The 26,363-nt window shown below is 40.9% G+C and overlaps 1 protein-coding gene across 1 annotated transcript in view; it reads right to left on the minus strand.

Annotated features, from left to right (window-relative positions):
* TLN2 (talin 2) overlaps positions 1 to 26,363 on the minus strand; it is a 403,979-nt gene that overhangs the window by 118,946 nt on the left and 258,670 nt on the right. Inside the window, exons 12-23 of the mRNA XM_004687721.2 lie at positions 25,477 to 25,632; positions 21,416 to 21,517; positions 20,611 to 20,687; positions 17,989 to 18,169; positions 16,642 to 16,755; positions 14,705 to 14,813; positions 13,763 to 13,971; positions 13,147 to 13,245; positions 9,464 to 9,631; positions 8,103 to 8,397; positions 5,241 to 5,407; positions 338 to 466 (exon numbers count right to left, since the gene is read on the minus strand). Of these exons, the coding sequence (XP_004687778.1) occupies positions 338 to 466; positions 5,241 to 5,407; positions 8,103 to 8,397; positions 9,464 to 9,631; positions 13,147 to 13,245; positions 13,763 to 13,971; positions 14,705 to 14,813; positions 16,642 to 16,755; positions 17,989 to 18,169; positions 20,611 to 20,687; positions 21,416 to 21,517; positions 25,477 to 25,632 (1,806 nt within the window). The remainder of the gene's footprint in view (positions 1 to 337; positions 467 to 5,240; positions 5,408 to 8,102; positions 8,398 to 9,463; positions 9,632 to 13,146; positions 13,246 to 13,762; positions 13,972 to 14,704; positions 14,814 to 16,641; positions 16,756 to 17,988; positions 18,170 to 20,610; positions 20,688 to 21,415; positions 21,518 to 25,476; positions 25,633 to 26,363) is intronic.

The raw sequence follows: 26,363 nt of genomic DNA on the forward strand, positions 1-26,363 counted from the left end.
TCCCTGAATGCCAGAAAAGAAAAAAATCCTGGTTCCTCCTCAAAAAAAGGTTTGACTTCTGTGCCAGATTAAACTTTTACAAAATTTTGGCTTTCTGAAACTAAAAACTACAACAATTTTCCAAATCGTGTTAATCTTCCTAAACCATTATACGCAATTACAGAATCTACCTAGGTCAACATTTCAAATTGTTCATTGTACCTAAACCATTAAACTACATTGTTAGCCTTGATTTAGTTTTCTTTATATGGGCAAGGACTTGTTAATGAGATTATTTTTTTCAAATAGCTCTCTGCAACCTAAAATGAGCCTCCCCAAATCCAGCCTCTTTACTTACCTCCAATCGGTTGACAATTTTTTTCTTAATAGCATTCTGGGCAGCAGCATTTGTTGCTACCCGGAGACCTTCTGCAGCTTCTCTCAGTCTTTGCTGCTGGTCCTCATTTTCAGGATTGGCTGCAGCCCCCTGAGAAAATGAAAATAAAGATTTCAAGAGGTCCAGGAGACAGCATGCCACAGACACTAAATTCATGCCTTTAATTTTGCTCTTTCCTAGTAATAAAAAGCATCTGGAAGAGGGAACCAAATGCTTCAGGCAATATCTTTATGATAAAGATGTTTCCTCTTACAACAAAAACAACAAACTACCAGGGGATGTTTTCAGACTACAAACTAAACAGTAGAAATGCAATGGTAATAAACACTTGAGACCACAGTCTTGTTGTCCATGCAAATGTACTTGTGTCCAGAAATGCATGGTTTAAATGATGTAAGATAAATCGGGCTGCACATTCTGTTAGGGAGAATTTTATTTTAATTGGCGTGATAGACACCAGTCACAGCTGAAAGAGTGTTCTGTCCTGTGGCACTGGAAAATGGGAATGGGCTAAAATCTAACATAAACACTCGGAGTAGAAGAAGCAAGGAGCATGGGAATATCATGTTAAATGTCTCAAAGGAAAAAGCTCTAGAAAGGTAATATAGAAATCACATTTTGACAGAGTCAGAGCAAGGTACAGCTGGTACCCTACTACACTGAATTAATGAGAGAATCTGATGACCCCCACTCCTGGACAGGGACACTTCCCCTGTGTAACCTCACAACCCTCTGACCATGTTGCTGTACATTAAATTGTCTGAGGAATCCGAGTGGAATTTAGATGGATAGGATTCTGAAGCAGGGGAAGCCTAAAAGTAATGCAGGGAGGGGATATATTTTTATAGCACAATAAAACAGCACATTGTCTTTCCCCACCTGCAACAAAGGCAGCAATCAAGACTTCCTGTCACAGGGCCTGCATAAGGTCCGTGACCAGTGCTTGATGTGTCTAGATTAACACATTTTTTTAATGCATATAGAACTGGGGTACAGGCCAGAGGTGCAGGAGGGTGAGAGGATTCACCAGAGACAGAGTGGGGAGCAGAACAGGCAGATCAACGAAGTACACTGCTGAGGGGAGCAGCGGGCAGGTCAGGAGAGGTCTGCTGTGCCAAGTGGGTCAGCTGGGGATCCAACTTGTGGGGAAGGGGCTGCTGATAGCTAAACAGTGCTATGCCTCAACTTGTTGTGCTACCAGGGAGGAACCTAGGTTAACATGTTTCTATCTATGAACATTTTCGGGCAGTAATTGTTAGAGAGGCAGAGAAGACAGCATAAACACACTGATGACTGAAAAAAAAAATCTGAATATCTATACTTCTATACTTTCCAAATGGCCAACTCACCAAAGTTATCAATTTATACTGCTATGGGAATTCTCATTGGATGGAACAACTTGAACCTATGTGACAGAATGGTTTGGGCACTCTCCTTGAATAGAACCTTCTAGTCTTTCAGATTTTAATCACATTCAGCAGCTGGATTTTGTTTCCAGCGACTAAAATATTTTATTTCTGCATGGTATATGTGGAAAAGATTGTTTAGGCTATTTTATATTCTTCTGCAACTTTATAAAAAGCTTCTTTAAAAATAATTATAATGGGGGCCCTCCCTGGTGGTGCAGCGGGTTAAAGCACAACACTGAGAAGCTAAAGCCACTTCCACATGAGTTCGATCCCGCCTGCCCTGGAGGTGACCACATGGCGTGGCAGACCTCTCCTGACCTGCCCGCTGCTCCCCTCAGCAGTGTACTTCGTCGATCTGCCTGTTCTGCTCCCCCCTCTGTCTCTGGTGAAGCCTCTCACCCTCCGCATCTCTGGCCTGTATCCCAGCTCTATATGAATAAATAAATAAATCTTAAAAAAAAAATAATTATAATGGGCTCTCCCTGGTGGTGCAACGGGTTAAAGCACCACATTATGAAGCTCTCCAAAGCCACTGCAGCACAAGTTCGATCCCCCGCCAGGGAGCTAACCCACATGGTGTGGCAGACCTCTCCTGACCGGCCCACTGCTCCTCTCAGTAGTGTATTTCAGTCAATTTGCCTGTTCTGTTCCCCACTCTGTCTCTGGTGAATCCTCTCACTCACCCACCACATCTTTGGCCTGTACCCCAGTTCTGTAAGCACAAATAAATAAATCTTTAAAAAATAATAATTATAATAATTAAAAAAAAACAAAATTAACAGGCAGCTATTAATCAGAAACACTCTGCAGGGGAAGGAGAGGGATCAAAACAAGGGAGGAAAAGTGTTCTTATACAAGGGACTATGGTGATGGTGCTTGGTGAATTGGTGGTGGGAATTTTACAGGGACTATACCTGAGAGGAGAAAGCATGCATTGTACAAAAAGAATGACGTAATACACACACACACAAACACACACACATGCATACACATATATACATATATGCAATATATTCGTGCAGATATATGTATATCTATAAAATTAAAAAATAACTATTAATGTCTTAACATTAATAACATCTTTGCTTTTGCCATTGGATTTTGTTTTAAGCTACCACCTTATCACTGCTCCAATGACACACTAATCTTAATTTTACATTTCAATCAGCAGGAAATAAACATGTTTACACTTTATCCCAATAGGGTTGCTTGGATTATTCCTTAGTAATATCTTTTTTATAATGAATGTATACCAGATACAGGTTACTAATTCCACTAGGGTATTCCCCACCACCTTCCCCATACACATACATACTCACATACAAAGTATATCATTTAAAAGTCTAATCATTTTATGTTCTTTAGCATTCAGCAAAATTCAGGAAAGAAATAATCAAAAATATCAGGGACTTAAAAGAAATAAGCTTTTAGTGACTTGGTAAACTGAATAAACTGGCCAGTGCATCCTGCATTTACTAGTTCTGGCTTGGCACGAGCATGTGAAGGCAGATATGATCTTGCAGAGTTTCAATTTCACCATTTTAAAATAGGGATTGATGAAATTTTTCACGAAGGTTCTTTCTAGTCTAGCAAGTCATTTTTTGTGAACATGAGGTTTTACATGATATAACTAAGTTTAGATAAGAGGAGGAAAAGGAAAGGAGAATAAATACCATTAAAAAACCAACCACTTCACAATAACTCATATATTTTTTTGTTAAAGGGAATTGTTAAAAGCCGAAGTTCCAGGCTCTGAAATAAGAGACAGTGGACAGGGGCAGGAAGTTCAAGGCCTTGTGTCTCTCATCAACCATTCCCCCGAGGTATTTCTAAGGACTCTCAGTCTCTTGGGTGATAAAATATTGAGTCAGATGAGGAAAGTGTGCATGGTTCACTGGATGTCACATACATTTTAAGTGAAGAAATTCAGTCAGGGTTGAGACACACAATTCCAATGGAGGGTAGAGATAGCATAAGATAGAGGGATGTTTAATGAAACTAATATACAAAGAAATATATAAATATGTGATATTGGGGTTATGAAGTTGAATATGACTATTTTACTCAACTACATTTTATATCACTTGTTGAAGATATATAGGCTAGCTGAATGATAAGCTGCACATACCTACTTATAATCGCTCTTGCTCAGAGCTAGGTACAAGAATTTCCTGTGGAAGTTTTCTTTTTATATAACAGTTTATTTTTACATCATTTTGTACATTTTTTTTTCCCATCTCAATTGTAATCCCCGCGGGTTTCCCATCACCAAGTCACCCATGTGCCATCACCATAATCCCGTGCACTTCCCTCCCCCCCCCCCGTTTTTGATCCCATTCCCCACTCCACCCCTGCAAAATGTCTCTGGTATAAGGTTGTTCATTATTTTTGTTATTTTCTTGCCTGGCCGTTATACTCCTGCTATGAGTGAAACCATCCAGTATTTTTCTTTCTCTTTCTGGCTTATCTCACTAAGCATGATCTTTTCCAGCTCCATCCAAGTTGCTGCAAAAGACATGTGTTTCTCTTTTTTGGTTGCTGAGTAATATTCCATTGTATATATGTACCAAATCTTTTTAATCCAGTCATCTACTTTTGGGCATTTGGGCTGCTTCCATGTTTTTCCAATTGTAAATAAAGCAGCAATAAACACGGGGGTGCAGTTATCTTTTTGAATCAGTGTTTTTGTGTCTTTTGGGTAGATACCTAGGAGTGGGATTGCTGGGTCATAGGGAAGCTCCATGTTTAGCAGTTTGAGGAACCTCCAAACAATTTTCCATAGTGGTCCTGTGGAAGTTTTTTTACATATACACACAGTCCCACCAGCAATGCACCTTATGATTCAGCTTTTGGGGTGGGCCTGAGGCTTGTATACTTAAACATGCTTCACAGGGGGCTCTGAAACAGTCTTGAATTAAGAATCACTGTTCTTTTTTTTTGTTTTTTGATAGCTTTGCTGTCAAAAACACAAAACTGATCCTTAATGCTTTATTCAAATGTTTAATATTTAAAAGTCTACTGGGACTCGAAGAACGGTGGAGCAGGAAGCATTCTACTGTGCAAAAGCATGATAGTTTAGTGGAGAAGTCAAATAGAGGGCATGGTAACATTAAGGTTAAGAGAAGAAAACAGGGGTATGTGAATTTTCTGTTGAAGATTTCAAGTTTAAATTAATCACCACTGTCAGTAATTTATGACAACCCAACAGAAAGTGCACCCACTAAGTAGAGACTTTGTTGTCAATGGCTGAGTCAGCACCACTTTTCTTAAGGATTTCTTTCAGATGTTCCATACCTTTCTCCTTTCCCACTTGAACAGGTTCAATGTCATACAGTTATAAAGGTTTTCAACAAATGAAAATGCAAACTCAGCTGACTGTTCTTAATCTTGAAGGTAGCTCCAAAGCCTAATTCATAAAAATTTTGCTTTTTAGTCAGACAATTGCAATGTCATACCTTTGCAGCTTCCACCATGCGAGCTGTGGAGTCAGCCAAGAGTTTTGCTGCTGCTAAGAGCTTCTTTGAATTCTCCATGTCAATTTCTGCCTCTGCATCTGACCGCATGGCGTTGACGAGGTCTGAGGTGGCCTGGGCCAGGACCCGGGCTTGGCGCACCATTTCACCTAGAGGGTGGGGATGACAACAGGTCTGTCTGTGTGCTAAGCTCAAGTGGGACTTTGAGGGGAGGTACAGAGACTTCGCTAGTCCTCTGCCAGACAGAAGGAGCCTTCATGTTGCATTCCTAAACAACATAGCTGCATCAGACCCAGAACTGAAAATGTTCCCTGTAGTTGCCCAAACACTTCCCAGCTCAATTTTTAATTTTGAGGGGGTAAATATGAAATAGCTAAAGCGGGGCTCTGGAGAGAGGGCAGGGAACAAAGTTACGAAGATTTATTTTGAATACTTATTTAGAAAATATTACTAATCTCACTTCAAAAATCACTTATGCCCAAGCCCCTATAATAAACTTTTTAAGTAATGAGCACAGAAAATGTTATTTTTAAAATCTGGATTAGTTTGTATGCTAACTAATACCAGATGAGTAGTATCACATAACCCACTACATTGTGTCATTTGGCTCTTGCTGATAGAAGCACAAACCCCAGAACCACGCTCAAATGCAATTATTTGAGTTGGCTCAGTTTTTTCCAATCAATTTTCTCTTTGCTCACTCTTTTCTTCTCAGTACTGGTACAGATCTTGTTTTTAGTAATTGTGTGGTTTTACTGTACCTGTGATTTCATTGAAAATACATTTCAACTTGCTTTTAGAAGTGGGAGGGGTATAACAGTCAACATTAAAACTACTCAAATGTATGGGACTTCATGCTCTCCCAAGGCTCATTTGAGAAGAATGCTAAAGCACTGTAACATTTAGGGGGGAAGGAAAAGCTCTTATAAAAGTCAAAATGAGCCAAATTCAAGCTACTCCATTCCAGATACTAGGATAGTAAAAGGACATTAATAGAAAACTGATGAAATCTGAATAATATCTGTACTTTAGACAAGAGTAACATACCAATGCTAATTCTGACAGATGTGCACAATTTAGGGAAGATGTTAAAAAGAGGGGAAAGTGGGAAGGGTATATGGTACCCTTCTACAACTTCTATAAATATTAAATTATTCCAAAATACAAGGCTCATTCAAAAACAAATCCAAATGTATGGTGCATTTTAAATACTGTCCTAAATACTTTAACATGGATATAGAAAAACTCAAGTCAATTTTCCTACAAGAAAATTGGAAAGAAGACCTCCACAAACTACTGGCAGGGGGTCAAGTTACAGAATCTTCTAGAAAGAAACTAAATAGATACATTAAAATACAAAATGGACATATCTATTGTTCCAGATATTCAACTAGTAGTAATTTATCCTACACAGATCCACAAAAGTAAACCAAGATACTTTTTTTTAGTAACAATTCTTATTACAGTGTTATATTTGTAAAAGCAAAACAAACAAGTGAAAATGCTTGCAAACCACCAATAACTCCATTAAAAGATAACCAGTTATGTAAATTATGATATATCAATAGGATACCGTTAAAAAGATAAAGGTTGACAGCAAAAACGCCTCTAACATACATTAGGTAAAAAAGGTTGCAAATGAGAATATGTAACACAGGTCCATTTACATAAAAAGAAAGGATGTTATCCATGCATATACATACATGACTGTGTGAAGATATAAAATTTCTGGACACTGATTAAATGGTCAATTCTAGAGATTTTGATAGGATAAGATAGTAATGGGTTGGGCCTGTGGAAACAAGTTTAAACTAACAGATTGAAAAGGTGTCTTTTATTCCATTATCATAATGTTTTAACATCTTAAAAAAAATCTTTATATTTGGAGAGAGATTGCCTCTTCCAAGGCTTGCCAATTCTTGGAGATAGTAAAGGTTCCAGCCAGAAGTATGGTAGCAGGATAACCACCCTCCCAACCTCCTGCCTGGCCCCTACCACCCTAGCGACCAACACTTCTCTGCCTCCATCACTTCAGGGCCAGGATCAGGCAACTAGATATCCCCTTATAGTATAAAGCCTGCTGAAGTTCTTCCAACTAGCTATTCCACTGCGTACCCTGTCTTGTTCTATCTTTCCTATGGAAATCCCAGTAAAGGTGATGGCTAAGCTCTTCTCTCAATCCTATCTTCTGCCACTGACCAAAACCTGATGCTTGGTTGTATCCTATGAGGCAGGCAGTGAGCCCTCTCTGGGACCTGTAAGCATACCCAACCTCTTCTTTCCATCATTCTTGTGTCCTCCTGTGACTTTATTATATACCATGTTCATGGCATAGTAACATGGACATTGTTTGAACCAAAGGGATTTACTGTGAATGTAAACAATAAAAATGTCTAGTTCACTTTAAGTCTGTAAGCCAAGAATGGGCATGTGAAGAGTCTTGGACCTCTTTCCCAGCTTGAGTGAGGTCTCTGCCTGAGGTAGCTACCTCCTTTCTTTTTTTTAAGATTTTTTTTTTTAAATTTATACATACAGAACTGGGGTACAGGTTAGAGGAGCAGGGGCAGTGAGAGGATTCACCAGAGACAGATTGGGGAGCAGAACAGGCAGATCAACAAAGTACACTGCTTAAGGGGAGCAGTGGGTAAGACAGGAGAGGTCTGCTGCACCATGTGGGTCAACTCCAGGGTGGGGATAGAACTCACACTGAAGTGCTGCAGCCAGCTTGCAGTGCTGCATCCTAACCTGTTGTGCCACTATGGAGGGCCCAGCCATCACCTTTCTTACAATCAGCACTGCAGGGAACCCCAAACCAACCCACCCATCCACAGCCCAGGCCCTCACCAGCATCACCCATGGAGCTGAAGATACTCTCGGTGACACACATGATGGTGTCGGTGGCCTGGTCGTAGCGGCCGATGGGCTCGCCTCGGCTGGCAAACTGCCGCACGTGCTGCAGGAGATCGTGTAGGGCCTGGCTGACCACGCTGGCTGCTGCGCTGACCTGCTTCAGGAGTTCACTGTCGTCAGTGGCTGACTGGCAGGCCCGGACACAGTTTTCCACTGAGCGGTCCACGAGTTTTCCCGCTTCAATGAGCTGCTCCTGGCACACGGGGGAGCTGATGGTGGGGCTCACCACCTGCAGCAAGATAGAAGTGATCCTAAGCACTGTAGGGCACTTCTTGGTTCCTCAGGCACACTGGCATTTTCACCAAGTCCCTTCTAAGCTCTGACAGTTCCTTACTTTTGGGATCAACGAAACCACTGTTGAGCTTTCTCATACTTTACTGTGCAATTTCATCTCTGTAACTTTAGATGTCCTGCTGATTTAAATCTTCATAACAGATACATGACCGTCTGTGCTACTGAAAACTACATTGATCAATTATCCCTCCTCCATCTGGAACCACTGAATTGCATCTTCTGAGTTGGGATAAGACTACCTAAAGGAATTGTATTTTTTCTGCCAGAGACACCTGGAACTCTGCCTCACAATGCTCTTAAGAACAGGTAGAGTCTGTCAGTTATCTGTGGATACTAATGTGGTGGGGAAAGAAAGCAGGAAAGAGGCCACCAAGGATACCATCAAATGTTGCAAATACCACATCAGGGAGGAAGTGCCCATATGAACCAGGTCATGCGGTGGAGAAAAGGGCACCTCTCATCCTTTAATGCACCAGCTCAGTCAATACATATGTGGTAGAGTGGAAAGGGAGTTTAAAGTCAGACAGACTTTACCACAACTGAAGTTCTGCCATATGCTACTTCTGTGGCTGAAAGCTACTTCTTAACACCTAAGGACCTCAGGCTCCTTTCATTCACTAGAGATGATAGTGTTTAATGAGCTGAAGGGTAACACAGAGTGTATACACATGACCCCATAAATGCTGATAATTTCTGAACCCACTTATAATGCTGTACAGCACAAGCAAGAACCATTTGTACACAGGTATAAGTAAAAGATACAGTGTCCGATGAGAGACATCGGAATTTGCATATAAAACTGGCAATTAGAAACAGAAAAGTACTGTTGCCTGAGGACTTGGGCAAAGAACAAAAGGTAAAGGTAAAATTGGCAAGTTTATATTAAAATTCTTATCATATCACCCAAACAAAGCACCAGAATTTTAACACATTTTGACTCTACAGCCCCACACGTCTGGAAGCGTAAAGCGTAGGAAGGACAGGGGCCCCAGCTGGCTCACCTTGGCACATGCCACGAGCTGGGAGGTGGAGAGGGCACACTGGGTGGCAGCAGCAATCACCCTATTCTGCAGGACTGTGTCTTCAGCCACCTGGGCCACATTCTTTGCCTTTAGTACCAACATGGCAGCAGCATTGGCAACCGCTTTGGCCAAACTCATTAAAACATCCTAAGAGAAGGAAATAAAAAAGTTAGTTATTATTTTTTACTCCTTATCCTTTATGAACTGACAATAAAATGTAGTGTCCACTTAAATCTTTTATTAAAATTCCTTTTGACCTTTTCCCTTCGTTACTTGTGAATAACATTTCCTCCGTTTATTTTCCTGAAATGTCAATTTACCCTTAGCAGCAATGAAAGAAAGAGAGTTGCATCCTAAATAACCCAATCTTCTGTACATCCATTAAGCAACATGTTTTTAAATCTAAAAGATTAATTAGAGGGCAGTGTTTTTTTCTTAACTGCTGATTCACATTCATGCACTCAGCCAACACTGATAGTCTTTTTTTATATGGTCTGCTGAATAGGTGCTCGATGTGATGAACAGAAGCAGAGAACATATCCACAGGCCACGAGTACCATGTTTTGCAGGAAGGATCTACTCCATGGTCTCTTGAAACACCATGCCCACAGTAACTTGAATCTTTTTCTTTTGGATTTCTACTTTGCACACAGTTCCAAGTTATCACCAGCAATTCAGCCACATCACAGCCTCCAGAGGGCAACATTGGACATGCACAGACAACACTAGCTTAGGAGAGGAGGAGTGCTCTGAATGTAGTTATTCTCAGTGCTCTGTCACCTTCTGGAGAGGGATGGAATTATGATGAAAAGCGGAACTACATAAATAAAGTAGCTACAAGGCAACCTCATTGATGATGCAAGGAGCTCTGAGCCTTTAAAGATTAGTTTATGTTTCAACTCAATGAAAAGGCATTCCGCTGCAGGATGGAGGATCCTCTGATTTAGCCACCGGATTTTGCCGTCCACCTGTGGGACCTGAAGAATAACCAGTCACATTTCATTTACTTCATGGCTTTTAACACTGAAGGTAGTTTGTTTGGCTTGGAAATGCCTTCCCAAACATATGAGCCATTTTTATTTTGAACCAACATGTCAAGGCTTTCTCCCAGAGGAAATGCGGTCAGTAGCCTTTATTAATTCATCAGATAATGAAAAGCGCTTTTGATTCTGAATGCAAAGGGCACCCACAGAGTCTTTACAACAAGATATTTTATAGGACAATGTATTAGAAAGAGTATTCAGACTAATACAGTTTTGTACAGAGCAAAAGACTTGATGTTCTCCAGACGAATTACAAACCCTGAACAAAAATGCAGCAGTCTTAAAAAGGATGATTTAGTCGAGCCTTTTTTAAGCTCTTTGATGCTTACTAGGAAAACCAAAGCACATGGTACCAGGAGTTGAAGATCCCTTCAGAATGGGTCTGGGACTTGTCTGTTCACATAACTTGTAAAAATTGCTCACAATGCAACCTCTACAGTTACAGTTCTCAGACACAATCTCCAGGCTTCGTGAAAACCCAACTTGAATGTCACAAATTATTTATAGGATTTTCAAAATCAGCTTTCCAAAGTGGGTCCTCGGGGGACCTAAATCCATCTTTTAACACTGGGACCAGGATTTAGTCGTGCAGACTCATTATTCTAAAGGACTTTGTCTACACTTGGTTAAAGAAATTCTGTTCCTCCTATTAATTTTGTCCAAAAAACAAATACAGTTAGAAAAAGAACATGATACTACAGCAATAGTTGCTGACAAGGCCTTTGTCAAAGTTTTCAACAAGACCACTATTATGTAGCCTGTGAAAAATAAACCTTTGTTAACTCTGGGAACATGCACTACATTGTAAACCCAAGAAAAGTTCTGAGACAGGATCTCAAGAACCAGAAAAACAGTAAGAAATCCACTGTCAGTAAGCCAAGGGCTCTCCTTAACCGGAGAAGGTTGAAAGATCACTTTACTGCTTTGGTGTTTACCCAGAGACCTTACAAAAATGGAAAATCCAAGCCAGGCCTTTCACAGTAAGGGAGTCCTCACAAACGAACCCGCCCTGAATGTGAGCCCACTTCCCTAGCACATCTGAACAGAAACAAACACCAGGAGGCAAGTTTTGCATTTACACAAGATGAAAACAGTTTGTCAGAAGACAAAAAGGAAAAGTATTTCAAAACACAGAGACATATGAGACGACTTAGAGGACTGTAACTTTGCCCTCAGTCTTCTCACTGGGGAAAACAATAATATTTTGAGGAAAGCAAGTTGGCCACTTGAGATTTGAGTCGAGTAAACCAGCTGAGTCTTATTTGCCCAACCCCTAAGCAGGGTTCTCCTCCAAAGAACTGCTTACTCTGAATAGCAAAGGCCAATATGAGGGCACAGTTTGGGGGAGCTGTCTAAACGGAAGTCAGGATGGCGACACAATTAGCTTGGACTTAGTGGGATATATTTATGTAGTCTGCAGTTAATTCTGGTTTTAGTTAAATTATTACTGACCAGCCCAGCATAGAAATGGCTTCCAGGAATACTCTTACCACCCATCAAGAGTCTTACCCTCCTTCACGACACAAACACTGAATGACTTATTATATTGCAGCCTATGGTGGCCCCTCAGCACCTCAGGCATGTGGAGAAAAACAAAATACCTCTGTGGATGTAGGTACATATTTCTGTTATCAATACACATACATGGTCATAGTATAACTGACACGAACTGGTTGATGAAATTTAGCAGTTCTTGATAATAGATCATGCAAAAACTGCCACCCATGAAGCAAGAAACTTGAAAGCTAGAGGAAAGCTAAATGATATTTTCATTCGGAATTTGGAATATGGAATTCCCAGTGAGCTTGACACAGGAACTGGATAAGATCATCTTCCAGAGAATCTGGCCCCAAATGGTAACACTAAACAGTTTAATTAGAATGTATTTCTATTACTTATAAAATCAAGTTTTAAGATGCAGCATAAGAAGAGCTGCCCATAAGTATATGGGAATAGAAGATCATCTTATCCTGACATTCCCAGCAGCAGGCCTCTCACCTCCATCTGTGGCAGCTGGGAATGGAAGCAGACAAGTTGAGATCATGTCTTGGCTGGCAGCACATCAAGCCAGCTGCAAACAGAGGCCACAGCTGTTCATCGGAGGACAAATAGCACCTGACCTTGGTATTACAAAAGAAGGGTGACAAAGACTTCACCAATCTTGTGGCTTGGCTCAGATATACAAAGACCCCCCTGGGAATACTAAGGAGAGCCTGCACTGTGTGTGAATGCAGTGGACAGGAGTGCATGCTTCCCTCTCACATGTGGGTTCAAGAATGATGCAACTAAAAACTGCCCCCCCACTCCCCCAGGACTGCTCAGGAGTTGATCATTGTGAAAGTAGAGTGGTAGATATAGGAGGGTCCAGACAGGTTCTTTTCCTTTGTGTTTAAGGAATTCACAGCATAAGAACACACATGATCTATGTGAAATAAGTTTTTTAATGAAAACAATTTTTTCCCCCAATTCAACACAAAGAGACCTCACTTCTAAGATTATCTCCCTCAATTTTAATCAACAGAGTTTAATCAACAGAGTTTGGCTTTTCATGACTGTCTCCTGGTTTAGAAGAGCATCACTCAGAATCTCTCCCAAGATTGTGGCCTGTAAACAACTTACTTGGAATCGCTCATCAGTCTCATTCTCTCCAATATGTCTCAGAAGATCCCCACTGGCCTGTCCAATGCTCCCAGCGGCGGTCAATACTGTCTGTCGAGGCTGTGAACAATGCAAACGTATAGGTTGTAAAGAGAACGCATATCCTCAACAGCACCATCAGACAGAGCAGTGCACGCAGAGGAGTCCTATGGTCCTGGTTTCTCCTGCCTCTACATGAGTCTCAGATCGTGAGGCAGGAGATGTAAACATACATAAATTTGTACAAGGAAATGCTCCTTGTCTCTAAGCCAGCTGTACTGATCAAGCTGCAACTCATTCAGCCTGTGGGAAGTGACACGGACTTTAGGGAAATTAGGGTGCAATGTGTTTTAGTTTCTGAGCGTACCTCTAGTCAAGTACCTTTGCTGGGAAAAGGGAGGTTACCAAGTAAGAATTCACCCAGTCCCAGAGGTAAAACCGTACTGTCTGTACCCAGTTCAACAACTCAAAAGCTTACAGTGTGGTAACAGGCCTCCTCATGATGCAAGGTACAGCTCAGGAACCAAGAGCGTCTTCGCACCCTGACGTGGCACCTTCCTCATCAGAACTTAAGTAACAGCTTACCCCAAGAGCTCACCTCTCCAGAAGTAGGCTGCACGGCTTTCAGCAAGTCAGACACGGCCCCGGCGAGGGTCCTTGCTGCTCTGAGTAAGTCCTCCCCACTCCCCACCTCATCATCCATGAGGGCCGCCAAAAGCTTCACACCCTTGGACATCTCCGTCAGATTAGAAGAAATGGTGGTGATTGCACATCCTACAGCTGTGTAGTCAGTGTCTGCAGGATCACCTTGGGGAGAGAAGGACCAACACCTTCAGTGGATGGTGGGGAAGGTTGAGGAGAGTCCAGGTGAGCAGGAGGTAGGTTGGTACACTGGCAGTAGTTCATCAACCACCATCTTGCAGGGTTCAGACACGAGATGCTGCATGACCACAATGAGAGGGACGACTCTGTCTCTCTAAGGTGCTGTTAATCAAAGGCCCTTTCACCCTGATGCCACACACACTGAAATACTGAGGCCGTGGGCTCAGTGGTCGAAGGAGGTTAACTTTGCTACTAAAACACTGACACTTCACAGGGAAGCCATGGCACTTCCTGGCCCTTACTTAACTAAGTGAGGCTGGGAGTCATGTGATGTCAGAAGAGACAAGTGCTGGATGAGGCAGAAGGTACACAGGATGGTCCATTCACTCTAAGCCATTTCCAGACTATAAGCTCTCAGAAGGAAAAGACTAGCTTTGCTATACCTTGAGGAACACCCAGTATAATGATGTACAATAAGAAGAGTCAAGTAAGAGCTTTTTAATCATAATGCATGATATAGGCAAAAAGGAATGAGCTGTTCCCTCACATTTCTCCTGGGTCAGTGAGAGAAAATGCCTGAAGTACTCACAGTACCTAAAAATAAACGATCCTCTAATAAAATGAAAATCTGTTATTTCAATCAAAGAATAAGAATTTTTCTTTTCTTTTTTTTTTCCAAGAAAAACCACAATATACCACAAATCCCTTGGGGACTTACCAGCCGTGAGGTTAACAACTGAAGCTGTTCCAGCTGTGATGGCATCCACTTGAGAATGGATTTCGTGTTTGGATTCGTCAACTTTATTCTGAACCCATACCCTAGACGCCTGCAAAACCAGACAACTGCATGACACAATTACTGCACAGAATTACCCAGGAAACCAGAAATTGCACCAGGAAGTTAGACCAGCCTTTTGGCTACATGTTTCTTGCTGGGCCTCCACCAACAGAGCCCTTAAATCATCACACACAGCATCATGACCAGACTTCAGGCTCGTTCATGGGTACAGAATGCCTCAATGTTTCTTACATTGACTATTTTTTCTTTTTTTTTTTTTTTTAAAGATCTTAAAGAGATAAATCCAATGTGGCTTTAGGTAAATTTAACCAAAATAAGATGAGGAAAATGAATGTCTCATAATACATTTGACTCATAAACAATGCCTCATAAGCAACTAACGCTAATTTTCAGCTTGTTTTTAAGAGGTAGGGGTTAGGATGCAGATATTTCAGTGCATGAGTGTTTTGAGTCAGCACAGGGAGTATTTCTTATAACAACAGGAGTGTCATGAAGATGTGACACCTTTTGTGGCAGGCTTTTGTGGATGCAGGGGTGGTATCAAGACTCCTGATCTGGATGCAACACTAGCAACTGACAGGGCCTTGGGAAAACCACACCCAGGAGTTATACCTTACATTTCTTCTCCTGTAAGAATTCAATAGTTCTTAGAAACTTTTCCAGCTTAGATTTTATGTTCATTTTAAACAAAACAAAACAAAAAAATTATTTCCTGGCATTTCTGGACTTTAATAAAAGATCATTTACAATGATTATGATGACCCTCAGTATATAACCTATGTTACCATATAAGGACTGTATTACCTATAACCTATCATACAGTAACATCATAACATGGTATATTCTAATATATGTGGTAATATATATTAATATAGGTGCTAATATACATAAAGATAATAATTTATCACCTATGGAAGCAAAGATGTAGTTAATATACCACAGGTGCTGATTTGCTTCCTCTAAACACCCCAAAGTATTAACCGAGGATCATGATGTGTCTAAACTAATATTTTTTGCATACTAATTCTCTGAAAGTTGGTGATGTCAGAATGTGAAATTCAAATATTTTAGAACTGTGCTACAAATACGCACACAAACAGCTGGGAATCTGGCTAAGAAGCAGATTGATTAGGTAGGTTGGGATAAAGTCTAAAATTCTGCACCTCTTACAAGATCTTATAAGATCAAGTGTTGTCAATGCTGCTGGTCTACATCACAGTTTGAGTATCAAGGGGTTAAATGACTGATTGCATACAGCAGCAGTACAGGTACAGCAAGGCAGCTAGTTAACATGTTCTGCTGGGAATCTCAGGAGGACGACTAACCTAGTGGTTCTCAAAGTAAGGTGTACAGACACAGCAGCTCTATCACCTGAAAACTTCTTAAAATGTAAATTCTCAGGCCACCAATCTAATGAGTAAGATAAAATGGGAGAGGGGCCCAGCAACCTTTGTTTTAGCAAGCACTCAGGTGACTCTGATGCATGCTCAAGTCTGAGAAGCACTGAAAATCACATCAGTCTCCCATGTGTCAGGCAGCCTATATGTAATTAAGTCAGGTCTTCAAACCACTCTACTCATAAACGACAAAATCAAGGCTTGGAGAGAGTAAGGTGTGGATCCACACAGCCACTAGGTGGTGGAGTTGAGACTTGAGTACAGGTATCTGTTCAAATTTTTAGCTCTTATAAGGTGTTGCCTTACAGCAGCACCCTATGATTCTTTCCTCCTATTGCCATAACCTGGAAGCAAAGAACGTCTTGAAACACCAGGGTTTCCCCTTTACCAAGCTCAAACCAGCCACAGTAATAACCCTGTTTTCTGCCAAGACAAAATGAAGATTACAACAATATTTACCATATCCTGGCCAAGAGGTGGCAGCGAGTCAAGCTCACTGAGGTCATCCTGGGCCTGCTGGACAGCATGCATGCTCGTGTTGATGGTACCCATGAGGGCCTGCTGGGCTGAGGTCTGCAAAGGCAGATGAACACAAGGCAGTCATACCACACTCTTGGCACTGACATACCCTTTTTAAGACAAACCAGGAACAAATATCTCTCTGGCTTAAGACAGGCTACATCTCGACCACTGCCTCAACCACTTCCCATTTCAACCTGGCGGCCAGGAATAGATACAGTGGTGTATTAATAGAATACTCAAGATGGGTGTTTGCAGGGAGTTGTAATCAGCAGAGTGTGAAGAGCTTAATGAGCTGACAAGAAAACTCAGAAAGAGTTTTTGTAAGGGAGCTAAGAGGACCAATCCTTCAGTAGTGAAGACAAAAGGCCTCGTGCATAAGAAACAAGTGCACAATAAAAAAAAAAAAAAGAAAAGAAAAAAAGAAAGAGGCCCTCCCTGGTGGCTCAGCGGGTTAAAGCACTGCACTGAGAAGCTAAAGCCACTTCCACATGAGTTCGATCCCCGCCCACCCCGGAGGTGACCACATGGCGTGGCAGACCTCTCCTGACCCGCCCGCTGCTCCCCTCAGCAGTGTACTTCATAGATCTGCCTGTTCTGCTCCCCACTCTGTCTCTGGTGAAGCCTCTCGCCGCCCCTGAGCCTCTGGCCTGTACCCCAGTTCTGTATGTACAAATAAATAAATCTTTAAAAAAAAAAAAAGAAACAAGTGCACAATAGAGCATAACTCTTCTTGACCCATGTGGAAGGATTCTTCCCAAACCTACAGTTAACACTTTAAAGTCAAATTATTTTTGAGCTCTCAGGCTCTTAAGGCTTCAACCAATTCATGCCTACCTTATAGCCTGGGATTCCTGTGTAGGCCTGAGAGAGGCACCAAGTCAGGTGGAAAGAACCAATGATCCATGTGGGGGAAGTGTGTGGATCATTATTGACCTGATCTGTTTCTAAGACTCACCAACGGGTATGTAAGTTAATCAGCCTGATGTTGCTCAGGCAGGGGAGCAGATTTGTATCGCTCTATCACTAGTCACCTGGAGAGGTCAATGGTTCTCTTCCAGCCTCATGGAGAGCTATGATCCCAGACAGAGCTTTATGAAAGCCATCCAATTAAAAAAAGGCAAGCTGGGAGTCAGGCATTGGGACTGCACAGCTGCAGAGCCACAGTTCAGATGGGAACAGGGAGAGTCCAGATGGCACACACAACCTCTCTCCATGGCCAGTGCCCCTCCCTGCACACAAGAGGCAGCATGATGACACAAAGAGTAGGTTCACAGGAAGCCTCACCAGTGGGGGCATGTGACCACGGTGCATCTGCCCGACCATGACCTGCTGCTGCGGTGATGGCATGCTGCCAACGTTGAAGGTCTCAGGCCCGCTGGAGCCGGAGCGCATGACGGCGGGCAGTGCCACTGAGCCATGCTCCACCTTCCCTGTCCGATTGAACTGCTGCTGCAAGATGGTGGACCTGGGGGTACAGGTGTGGTTTGGTCACTGATGAGGAATATAATGGTATGATACCTTAAGTGTCGCAAATATTAGCTGCTTTATGCTACAGAGGCCATATTGAGAGAGGCTTATGCTGACAAAATTCTGAATGAAGAAGTAGCACTAAAATACTCATAAGAACCCTGTGATGATTCCTTTAATACAATCAATAGTGTGAATGGTCACAACTGATTTATCTATTTAGTAAGTTCAAGGTAATATGTAATTAATTGGCTGTCCTTTAAAAACATGCATACAGGTAGTCCTGTGACAAAGTTCTAGGCCTAAATGAATGACTTGGATACAAGGTGGATTATTTGAAATAGTATTAATTCAATGACAATTTACTCTGTGCCAGTTCAACTCTAGGTCACTTATTGTAGTCTGGAAGGGGCAATGATGTGAACTTAAAGAAAATCTCCCTCAGCATTGCTTCCCCTCTCCAGATCCACGCCCACTGATCACTGGGGATGTTTAAAATGCCTCTGGAGGTTTGATGATGTGACATACTTGGCACCTCTCCCAGACTGTTCCAACTTGAGTCCAGGAAGACTCCTAGGGCATCTAGTAAAAAAAAAAATGATCCTTTTTTTTGTTTTTAATCCTTGATATGCTTTAGAATGAATGATAAGTACAAATAAAGAAGTCTGAGGGTGGCAGAGCAGTGACCCAGTGGACAGACCTGAAGGGAGAGTCTGGGGGAATCTGTGTGTACACAAGCTATATGACAGGTGGCAGGATTGGGGGGCACCTGCATGAAGGGTCAGGGGACTCTGTTTTATGGTTCTTGAACCATCACAGACCAGCTGCCATACTGCCCAGAGAAAAGCTCACAAGCCATGCTAGAATTCAAGCAGCAAGTATCATAAATCTATGGCAAAACAATGTCTAACCAAGGGTTAACACTAGGGAACATGGATGTGGGGTTCCAGTAAGAGGTCAGCTGTATTCTAAAATCTCAGGCAAAGTTTGATCTAGGAAGAAACAGTAAGCCTGGTGATAGGGACCTACTGGACTTTTTCACCTGCTTGCCTTGATGAGATCTCACTAGGATGCTGGAGAAGTGGGATAGGGTTACAGGGCCCCAGGCAGGGAACTTCCTCAGTTCTCACTTAGCTGCTCCTTGGGAAAGGATAAGTACAGCAGAGTCCTCTGATGTGAACAGCTCACTCTGCCAGCAGTTCACAAATTTCCATCTAATGGTCATTAACAATCTCAAGGACTTAAGGTGTTTGCCAGAGGGTAGCAAGTACTCGCAATGCACATCAGGTATGGCTCCAACTTGTGTACTAATAGGAGACAAATGGAAAGATACCTTCAAGGTGAATATGATGCAAATTGTGAAGAAGTGCTGGAAGAGTGGAAACGTTAGAGAAACAATTACTATGACTAAACAAGCTCAAAAATGCTAGAATATGGTAGAACTTCCTCGTTGTGTACTATAGGAAACATCATGAGGTCTGAATCTGAGTCCTGGCTCTGCCACTTGAGTTCATTACAATTTCTCTGAGCTTCAAGTTTTTCATTCATTAGTGGGAGATAATGTTATTAGGTCTACAACTTGCTAGTTGTAACCAAATGACACAGTATGTTGGATATACACAGTGAAGTTAGGATAAGAATAGTTATTATTACAGTGCTCTTTGTAACTGCACAGGTTTCCCAAGAGTGTCACTTATTGGCTGTTACTCAAGTTCAACAGATCTCAGCTTCATCATGTACATAAAATGGAACTGAACTAAAATTGTTCAAAATTTAAAATGATGATGAATATGACAGCAAACAATTATGTGCCAGGTATAGTTTTATGTACTTTATTAGTAACTCAATCATCAAAATAAAACTTTAAAAATGGCACTATCATTATTCCCATTTTATAGAAGAGATCAAGGAGGCAGAAAAAATTCATTATGTCTGCCTCCAAGGCTGCTCATTAAAAAACAGACCCCGCATTTAAATCCAGTAAGTCTGGCTGCAGAGTCCATGTTTCTAACCACTTCCCTCTAATGCCTCATGACACATGTATCAAGAGTGACATGCAGCCAGCACTCCATAAATACAAGCTCCTCCACTGGCTAAATCCCTCCCCAAAGGGTACAGAATCAAAGAGGAGCTCACTCAGCAGACTTCTGATGAAAATAATACAGTTTATGAAGATTTAAATCAGAAATGCAAAATAGGACATCTACCTTCAAAATTAAGTTAAAAACCACATTGTATTAAGGTCTCCCAGAAATGCTCAAACATCTTGAATGCTGACCTAATGACCTGGGGACACTTTGAGAAGCAAGACTCTTCTGTAGCATGTATTATCATTTCTTCCAGGTGAGTGACTTCTGGGTTACAGGTTCCAGGGCTGGCAGGAGAAACCCTGCCCATGTAGCAAGAAGTTGATACCCCCATGCTCTTAATAATACTTACTTTTTGGGGGAAACAGACTCTTCTAACATAGTTGACTCCTCATCACCTTCTAGTCCAAATCTATCTTTACTTTGTTTCTAGAAGTAAAACAAAACAAAAACAAGCAAACCAAACCAAAAAAAAAAAAAAATGAAAGCCAGCAGGTAAACATAAAAGTTTTTTAAAACACCTTTTGAAAGCAGCCACACAGCAGTAATATTGAGATTTACTCAAAATCCCTTAAATTTAATAAGTAATGAGTAAGTAAAAGCAATGATAATAAAAGTACATCTAATATACAGATGTTCACACCTGTAATTTTTATACTTCATTTTATATAGTTAAAAAATTAAGATACAGATACTAATATTCTAGTAGAACTTGGTTACATGAGTGGGCTGTATCTTGAAGTCTTAGTTAAATTGTTTTACGTGTAACAGTATTTATTATAGTAAAAAAAAATTAATTGTGAAAAAAACAACAACAAAAACCCAAAACATGAAAAACCCAAAGAACATTTGCAGACCACTCAATCTGGATTTCTACAGAGACTGGGAAACATAACATGGTTATGTTTCCTCAAAAGTAAGATGCTGAGGGGTTAACTTGGCTCACTCATTAGCTAAGTGAAGCACTACTGTTCATTACCTGGCAGTCAGTGATAGAAGCTGCAGCAAAATCAGACACCCTTATAGGATGGTGAGGTCAAATACCACACACTCGAGCAATCTTAACATCAAAGATTAAATCAGTAAGTCAAGCATTTCAAGTGCAGGCTCCCATCTAAACCAAGTCTTTAATAAAGAAATGCAATAAAATGAAATACCTTTTTGAGGATGATATCAATGTAGCCTGCAATCAGCTGAGATATCTGCTCTCCTTCGGTTGTTTGTACGGAATAGTAGCTTTCCTGATATTCTCCAAAATCCTGGAGGCAAAAAACATTAAAAAAGTATATTGCTACTGCAACATTTTTAAAGGCTAAGAAGTTCAGTTTTGGAACAAGATGGCACAGACTCACCTCTAAATACAACGGAACACCCTAAAAGTTGTTCAGCAAACAATGGTTAGAGAGTTCAAAAGTTGGCAAGGTGATTCGTCTAGTTCCGCAAGATCCCTTTTACCAGTACTCAAGGAACCACTGGTGAATCTTTGTTTTGTTTTGTTTTTCCATAGCCAATTATCCACCCTCTCCCCTTCCCAGGGTGGGTGCTGCATAGACTTGAAACTTGGTACCTCCAACAGGCAGTTCCTGAAAAGACCATTCTCCTCTGTCAGGAAAGGGAACACCCAACAGAAAACTAGTTGGAACCCCAAATTCAGCTCCAAAACCTGGGCTGTTGTTTCAGGGCAGTGAAAACCTGAGCCGTTCCTGTCCCTGCTGAACACTTTTATAGTGGGCTGACACTTTTATAGAGATGGCCAATGAAGCACCGTGCCCCTGGCACTCTACCAAGTGGCCTCTGACTCCCCCAACAAAGTCACCCATCAATAGCTGGTGGTCCATGCAAGTGCCTCTTCTCTCACAGACAGCACCAACAGGGTTTAAATAAGAACCCCAACAATGTCATAAGAACAAAGTAGGCCAGAACAGCATTGCAAAGACCCAGAAAATTAACTCTTATTACAATCAAAGTTCACAACAGTACCCAGAACACTATACACTAAACCTGAACAGAAAACTGAAATATTATGAAAAGTAATAACCAGCACATAGCCAAAATTTTCAGGATATAACTGAAAAATCACTATTCACATCAAGAATCAGGACAATTACAATATGAATAGGGAAAGATAATCATTTGATACCAATAATGAGATGAATCAGATGTTAGAATTATCTGAAAGAATTTTAAAGTAGCATTCACCAAAAAATGCTTCAACAATTAAAAATTCTTCTGAAACAAACAAAAATGGTTAAAAAGGATATATGATAAAAATAGAACTAAATGTAACAAAAGAGTTAGGTGGAAAGTAGGAAGATGGAAAAAGATATAACAAAAATGAGTAACTATTAGTTGAAAATTACACTAAATTTCAGGGCAAGAAAATCCACTAGGAACAGAAGGACTTAGTGATAAAACAGTTTCTCCATTAAAACATAAAGAAAGGGGCCCTCCCTGGTGGCACAGCGGGTTAAAGCACTGCACTAAGAAGATTAAGCCACTTCCGCATGAGTTCGATCCCGCCTGCCCTGGAGGAGATCCACATGGCGTGGCAGACCTCTCCTGACCCGCCCGCTGCTCCCCTCAGCAGTGTACTTCGTTGATCTGCCTGTTCTGCTCCCCACTCTGTCCCTGGTGAATCCTTTCACCCTCCGCATCTCTGGCCTGTACCCCAGCTCTGTATGAATAAATAAATAAATCTTAAAAGAAAAAAAAAAAACCCATAAAGAAAGGAATGTTAAATGTAAAGGAACCAGACAACAGTCAAAACACAGGAAGTAAAAATTGATAGAGATGAAAGAAGAAAACAGAAAAATCCACAATTATTACTAGGAACCTTCATGTCAGGAAGTGATAGGTTATTGAATATAAAATTAACAAGAATAAAGAATATTAGAACACTACCATCAACTAACAGGCTCTAGCTGGCAATTACAGAATATGTCACTCTATAGAAAAATACACATTTTTTCCCAAGCATTCATGGAACATTCTTCAAGAATGATCATATCCTCGACTATAAAGCAAATCTTGAAATCACAAAATAATTGAAAGTACACACAGTATGCTATTTGGCATAATAAAATCAAGGGAAAAACAGTGCAAAATCTCCAAACATTTGGAAATTAAATAAAGGCTAGAAGTAGGAAGGAAAGAACTATTATAAGCTTTAGTCCAACTTTATAGTTTAATAAAATACTAATATTCATTCTCCGGCTTCAGATTTCTAATTCCTTCCACCTATTTTTTAAACTACTTTTTTATTCTTTTGTTTGGTTTTAACATAGAATACTGGATCTACTTTTAAAAGAGCAATAGTACTAAACAGGGATACAACAAAACAGTTGTTTTCTGCCCAACCCATCCTCACTTTCACTTTACACCCCTCCCCAAGGCAAATACTTTCACTCCTTGAAGTCATTTCTTTCAGTATTTCTAATCAATATGTTTATAGTTACTTTTCTATTTTTGATATTATCCACAAATTTCTATACTAAAAGACAAGGACTTAGTCCTCTAAACATCCATTTTTTAAAAGGTTCATTCAGGTATAGAGGTAACTAATTACAGGAAGCAGAAATGTATGTTTTCTGAAGACTTATTCCAACTGATATGTCTATCAATCAACCATTTCATCAGACAGCAAATTACTCCCTCCAAGGTCTCTTTCGTACCTATTTATTCTGATGTCCTATCTTGCCTAGAAACAAGCCAATATGTCTAGTGTCACTAATGTTGAAGAATAATAAAACCTCAGGAGATATGAAGAAATTTCAATGCATTTTTTTTCCCTAACTGTTTAACATGCTGTACAAAGCAACTGCCACAAGAAAAAGGAACTCTCCTACACTGCCGGTGGGAATGCAAACTGGTCCAACCACTATGGAGAGCTGTGTAGAGGGTCATCAAACTACTAAAAATGGAACTTCCATCTGATCCAGCAGTTCCACTCCCAGGAATCTAACCCAAAGGACACAAAAGTATTAATTCGAAAGGACACCTACACCCCTCTGTTTACTGCAGCACAATTTGCAATAGATAAGCTATGGAAGCAACCCAGATGCCCAAAAGTAGATGACTGGATCAAGAAGATGTCATATATTTACACAATGGAATATTACTCAGCAACCAAAAAGGATAAACTCATGCCCTTTGCAGCAACATGCTGGAGCTGGAAGGGATTATGCTCAGAGAAATAAGCCAGGGGAAAAAAAAAATATATTGAATGGTCTCACTTATAGGAGGAATGTAGAGAAGACTAAAAAAGGAATCAGAAAAAAAAGTAACTATAATAAAGTAAAAATCAAAATCACCAGGCAACTATAGATCAGAGACATTCTGTAGGAAACAAAGAAGGAAAAGGATCAGGACAGGGGTGGGAAGAGCACAAGGGACTCGGTGATGGAGCACGGGTGAGTAGGTGGTGGGAATTTCACAGGAAACATACACTGTACAAAATGAAGGATGATATAATGAATAAACTACAAATAAAAAACTGCCACATATAGTTACACAGTTATACTCTATTAAGAGCAAATACTGAGGTTGGCAGGAGGAACTCAGAGGTCTGAAGGCTTGGAATGAACACATTCTCCATATTTTGCATGTATTTTACACTCAGCATTTTATCATATTCATCTCACTTAATTGCTGCAATTCTGTGCAATAGTATTATTATTACCATTTTTCAAATGAGGAAATTAAAACTCAGAGGGAGAAGAAAATTGAGCTAGGTCACAAGGAAGAAATGACACAGTGGTTTCAAATACTACCACAAAGCTTGCACTGTTTTCCTGTATACACTATACTCTCTTTGCAGCCCTCAGCAAAATGTCATGATTCCTAGGAACTTCTCTAACAACCAGAGATCAAACAAGAGTTTTTGTGTGGGTATCAGAACATTACAGAGTTTCCTTTTAGGGTACTCTAGGGGTATCTTCAGAGATACAGAAGATGGAGACTCACCTGTGAGTGTCTCTGTAGTGAAGGAACTGAGATAAACTGACTTAGAGCAACAAATAGAAAGTGCTCTTCCTCTGGAATGAATGAAACCCATCTTGCTGACATCTCTCTCCCTTCTGGACTAGCCCTCTCCCTGCAAGGACTTCCACCAGTGTCCCCTCTCCACTCTGCCAGGGATACACAAAGGACCCACACTCTCTCGCCTGTGCCACACTGTCACCCAGGGCCATGTGGCCGCCTGTTGTCCTCAGGTTCCTACCAGTGTGAAGCTCTTGGGTGAAGCTGCCCAGCGCTTGACTGTGGTGAGTGGCCACTCCTGTAGCACTTCCTTGGTCTTCTCATCCACACGCATCACCGAGTCCTTGGTGATCCCCAGCAGGCGAGGCACCAGCTTGTTTTTGCCTTTCATCTTCTCCTGAAACAGGAGGCACCAACAGTCAGTCATCTTCTTGAATACATCTGACTTTGCCAAGTAACTACTGAATTTGCAATGCTTTTTCTGTGGCCAACTACATACACTGAATTTCAATGTAGTCAGGATTATTGGAAAAACAAGATTTTTGAAACAAGGTGAATAACCCATTAAATGAAAGTGGTGGGAGCTAAAATGCAGACACCAGAAGACTGGAAAGATCCACAAAGGTATGCTTTCTGGAGAGGTGCTGTTCAGGAGGTCAGATTGTTCCTAAAACAGACTGCCATAGAAAGAAGGGACAGAACACAGAAGACATTCCACAGCCCTTCCCCCCCAAAAAAGTAGTTAGTTCCCACTATTGTGAATCCTAAATAACCCTACCTCAGTATCCAACTCAGTGAATAACAAAAGAGGTTATATGGAATTTAAAGATAGTACCTCAGCTATTTATAATTAACTAAAACTGCTAAATTAGTCTTCTTATTACAAGGAGACCTTTCTTTTTACCTGAAATATATGTCCATTTGGATTTTTCTTTCTTTCTTTGTTTTGGCTTTTTGCACATCCAGCAACTCTTTCAAATATTTCATTCTTTTTAACTTTTGAAAGAAATAGCAATCAGGCCTCCCAGGTGGCACAGGGGTTAAATCTCACCACTATCAAGCTATTCCCAACGGCTGGGACATGAATTAGATCCCTGGTCAGAGAGGTGACTCACATGGTGCAGCAGA

This window comes from Condylura cristata, unplaced genomic scaffold, assembly GCF_000260355.1.
Source record: "Condylura cristata isolate star-nosed mole 26May11 unplaced genomic scaffold, ConCri1.0 scaffold00023, whole genome shotgun sequence".
NCBI lineage: Eukaryota > Metazoa > Chordata > Mammalia > Eulipotyphla > Talpidae > Condylura > Condylura cristata.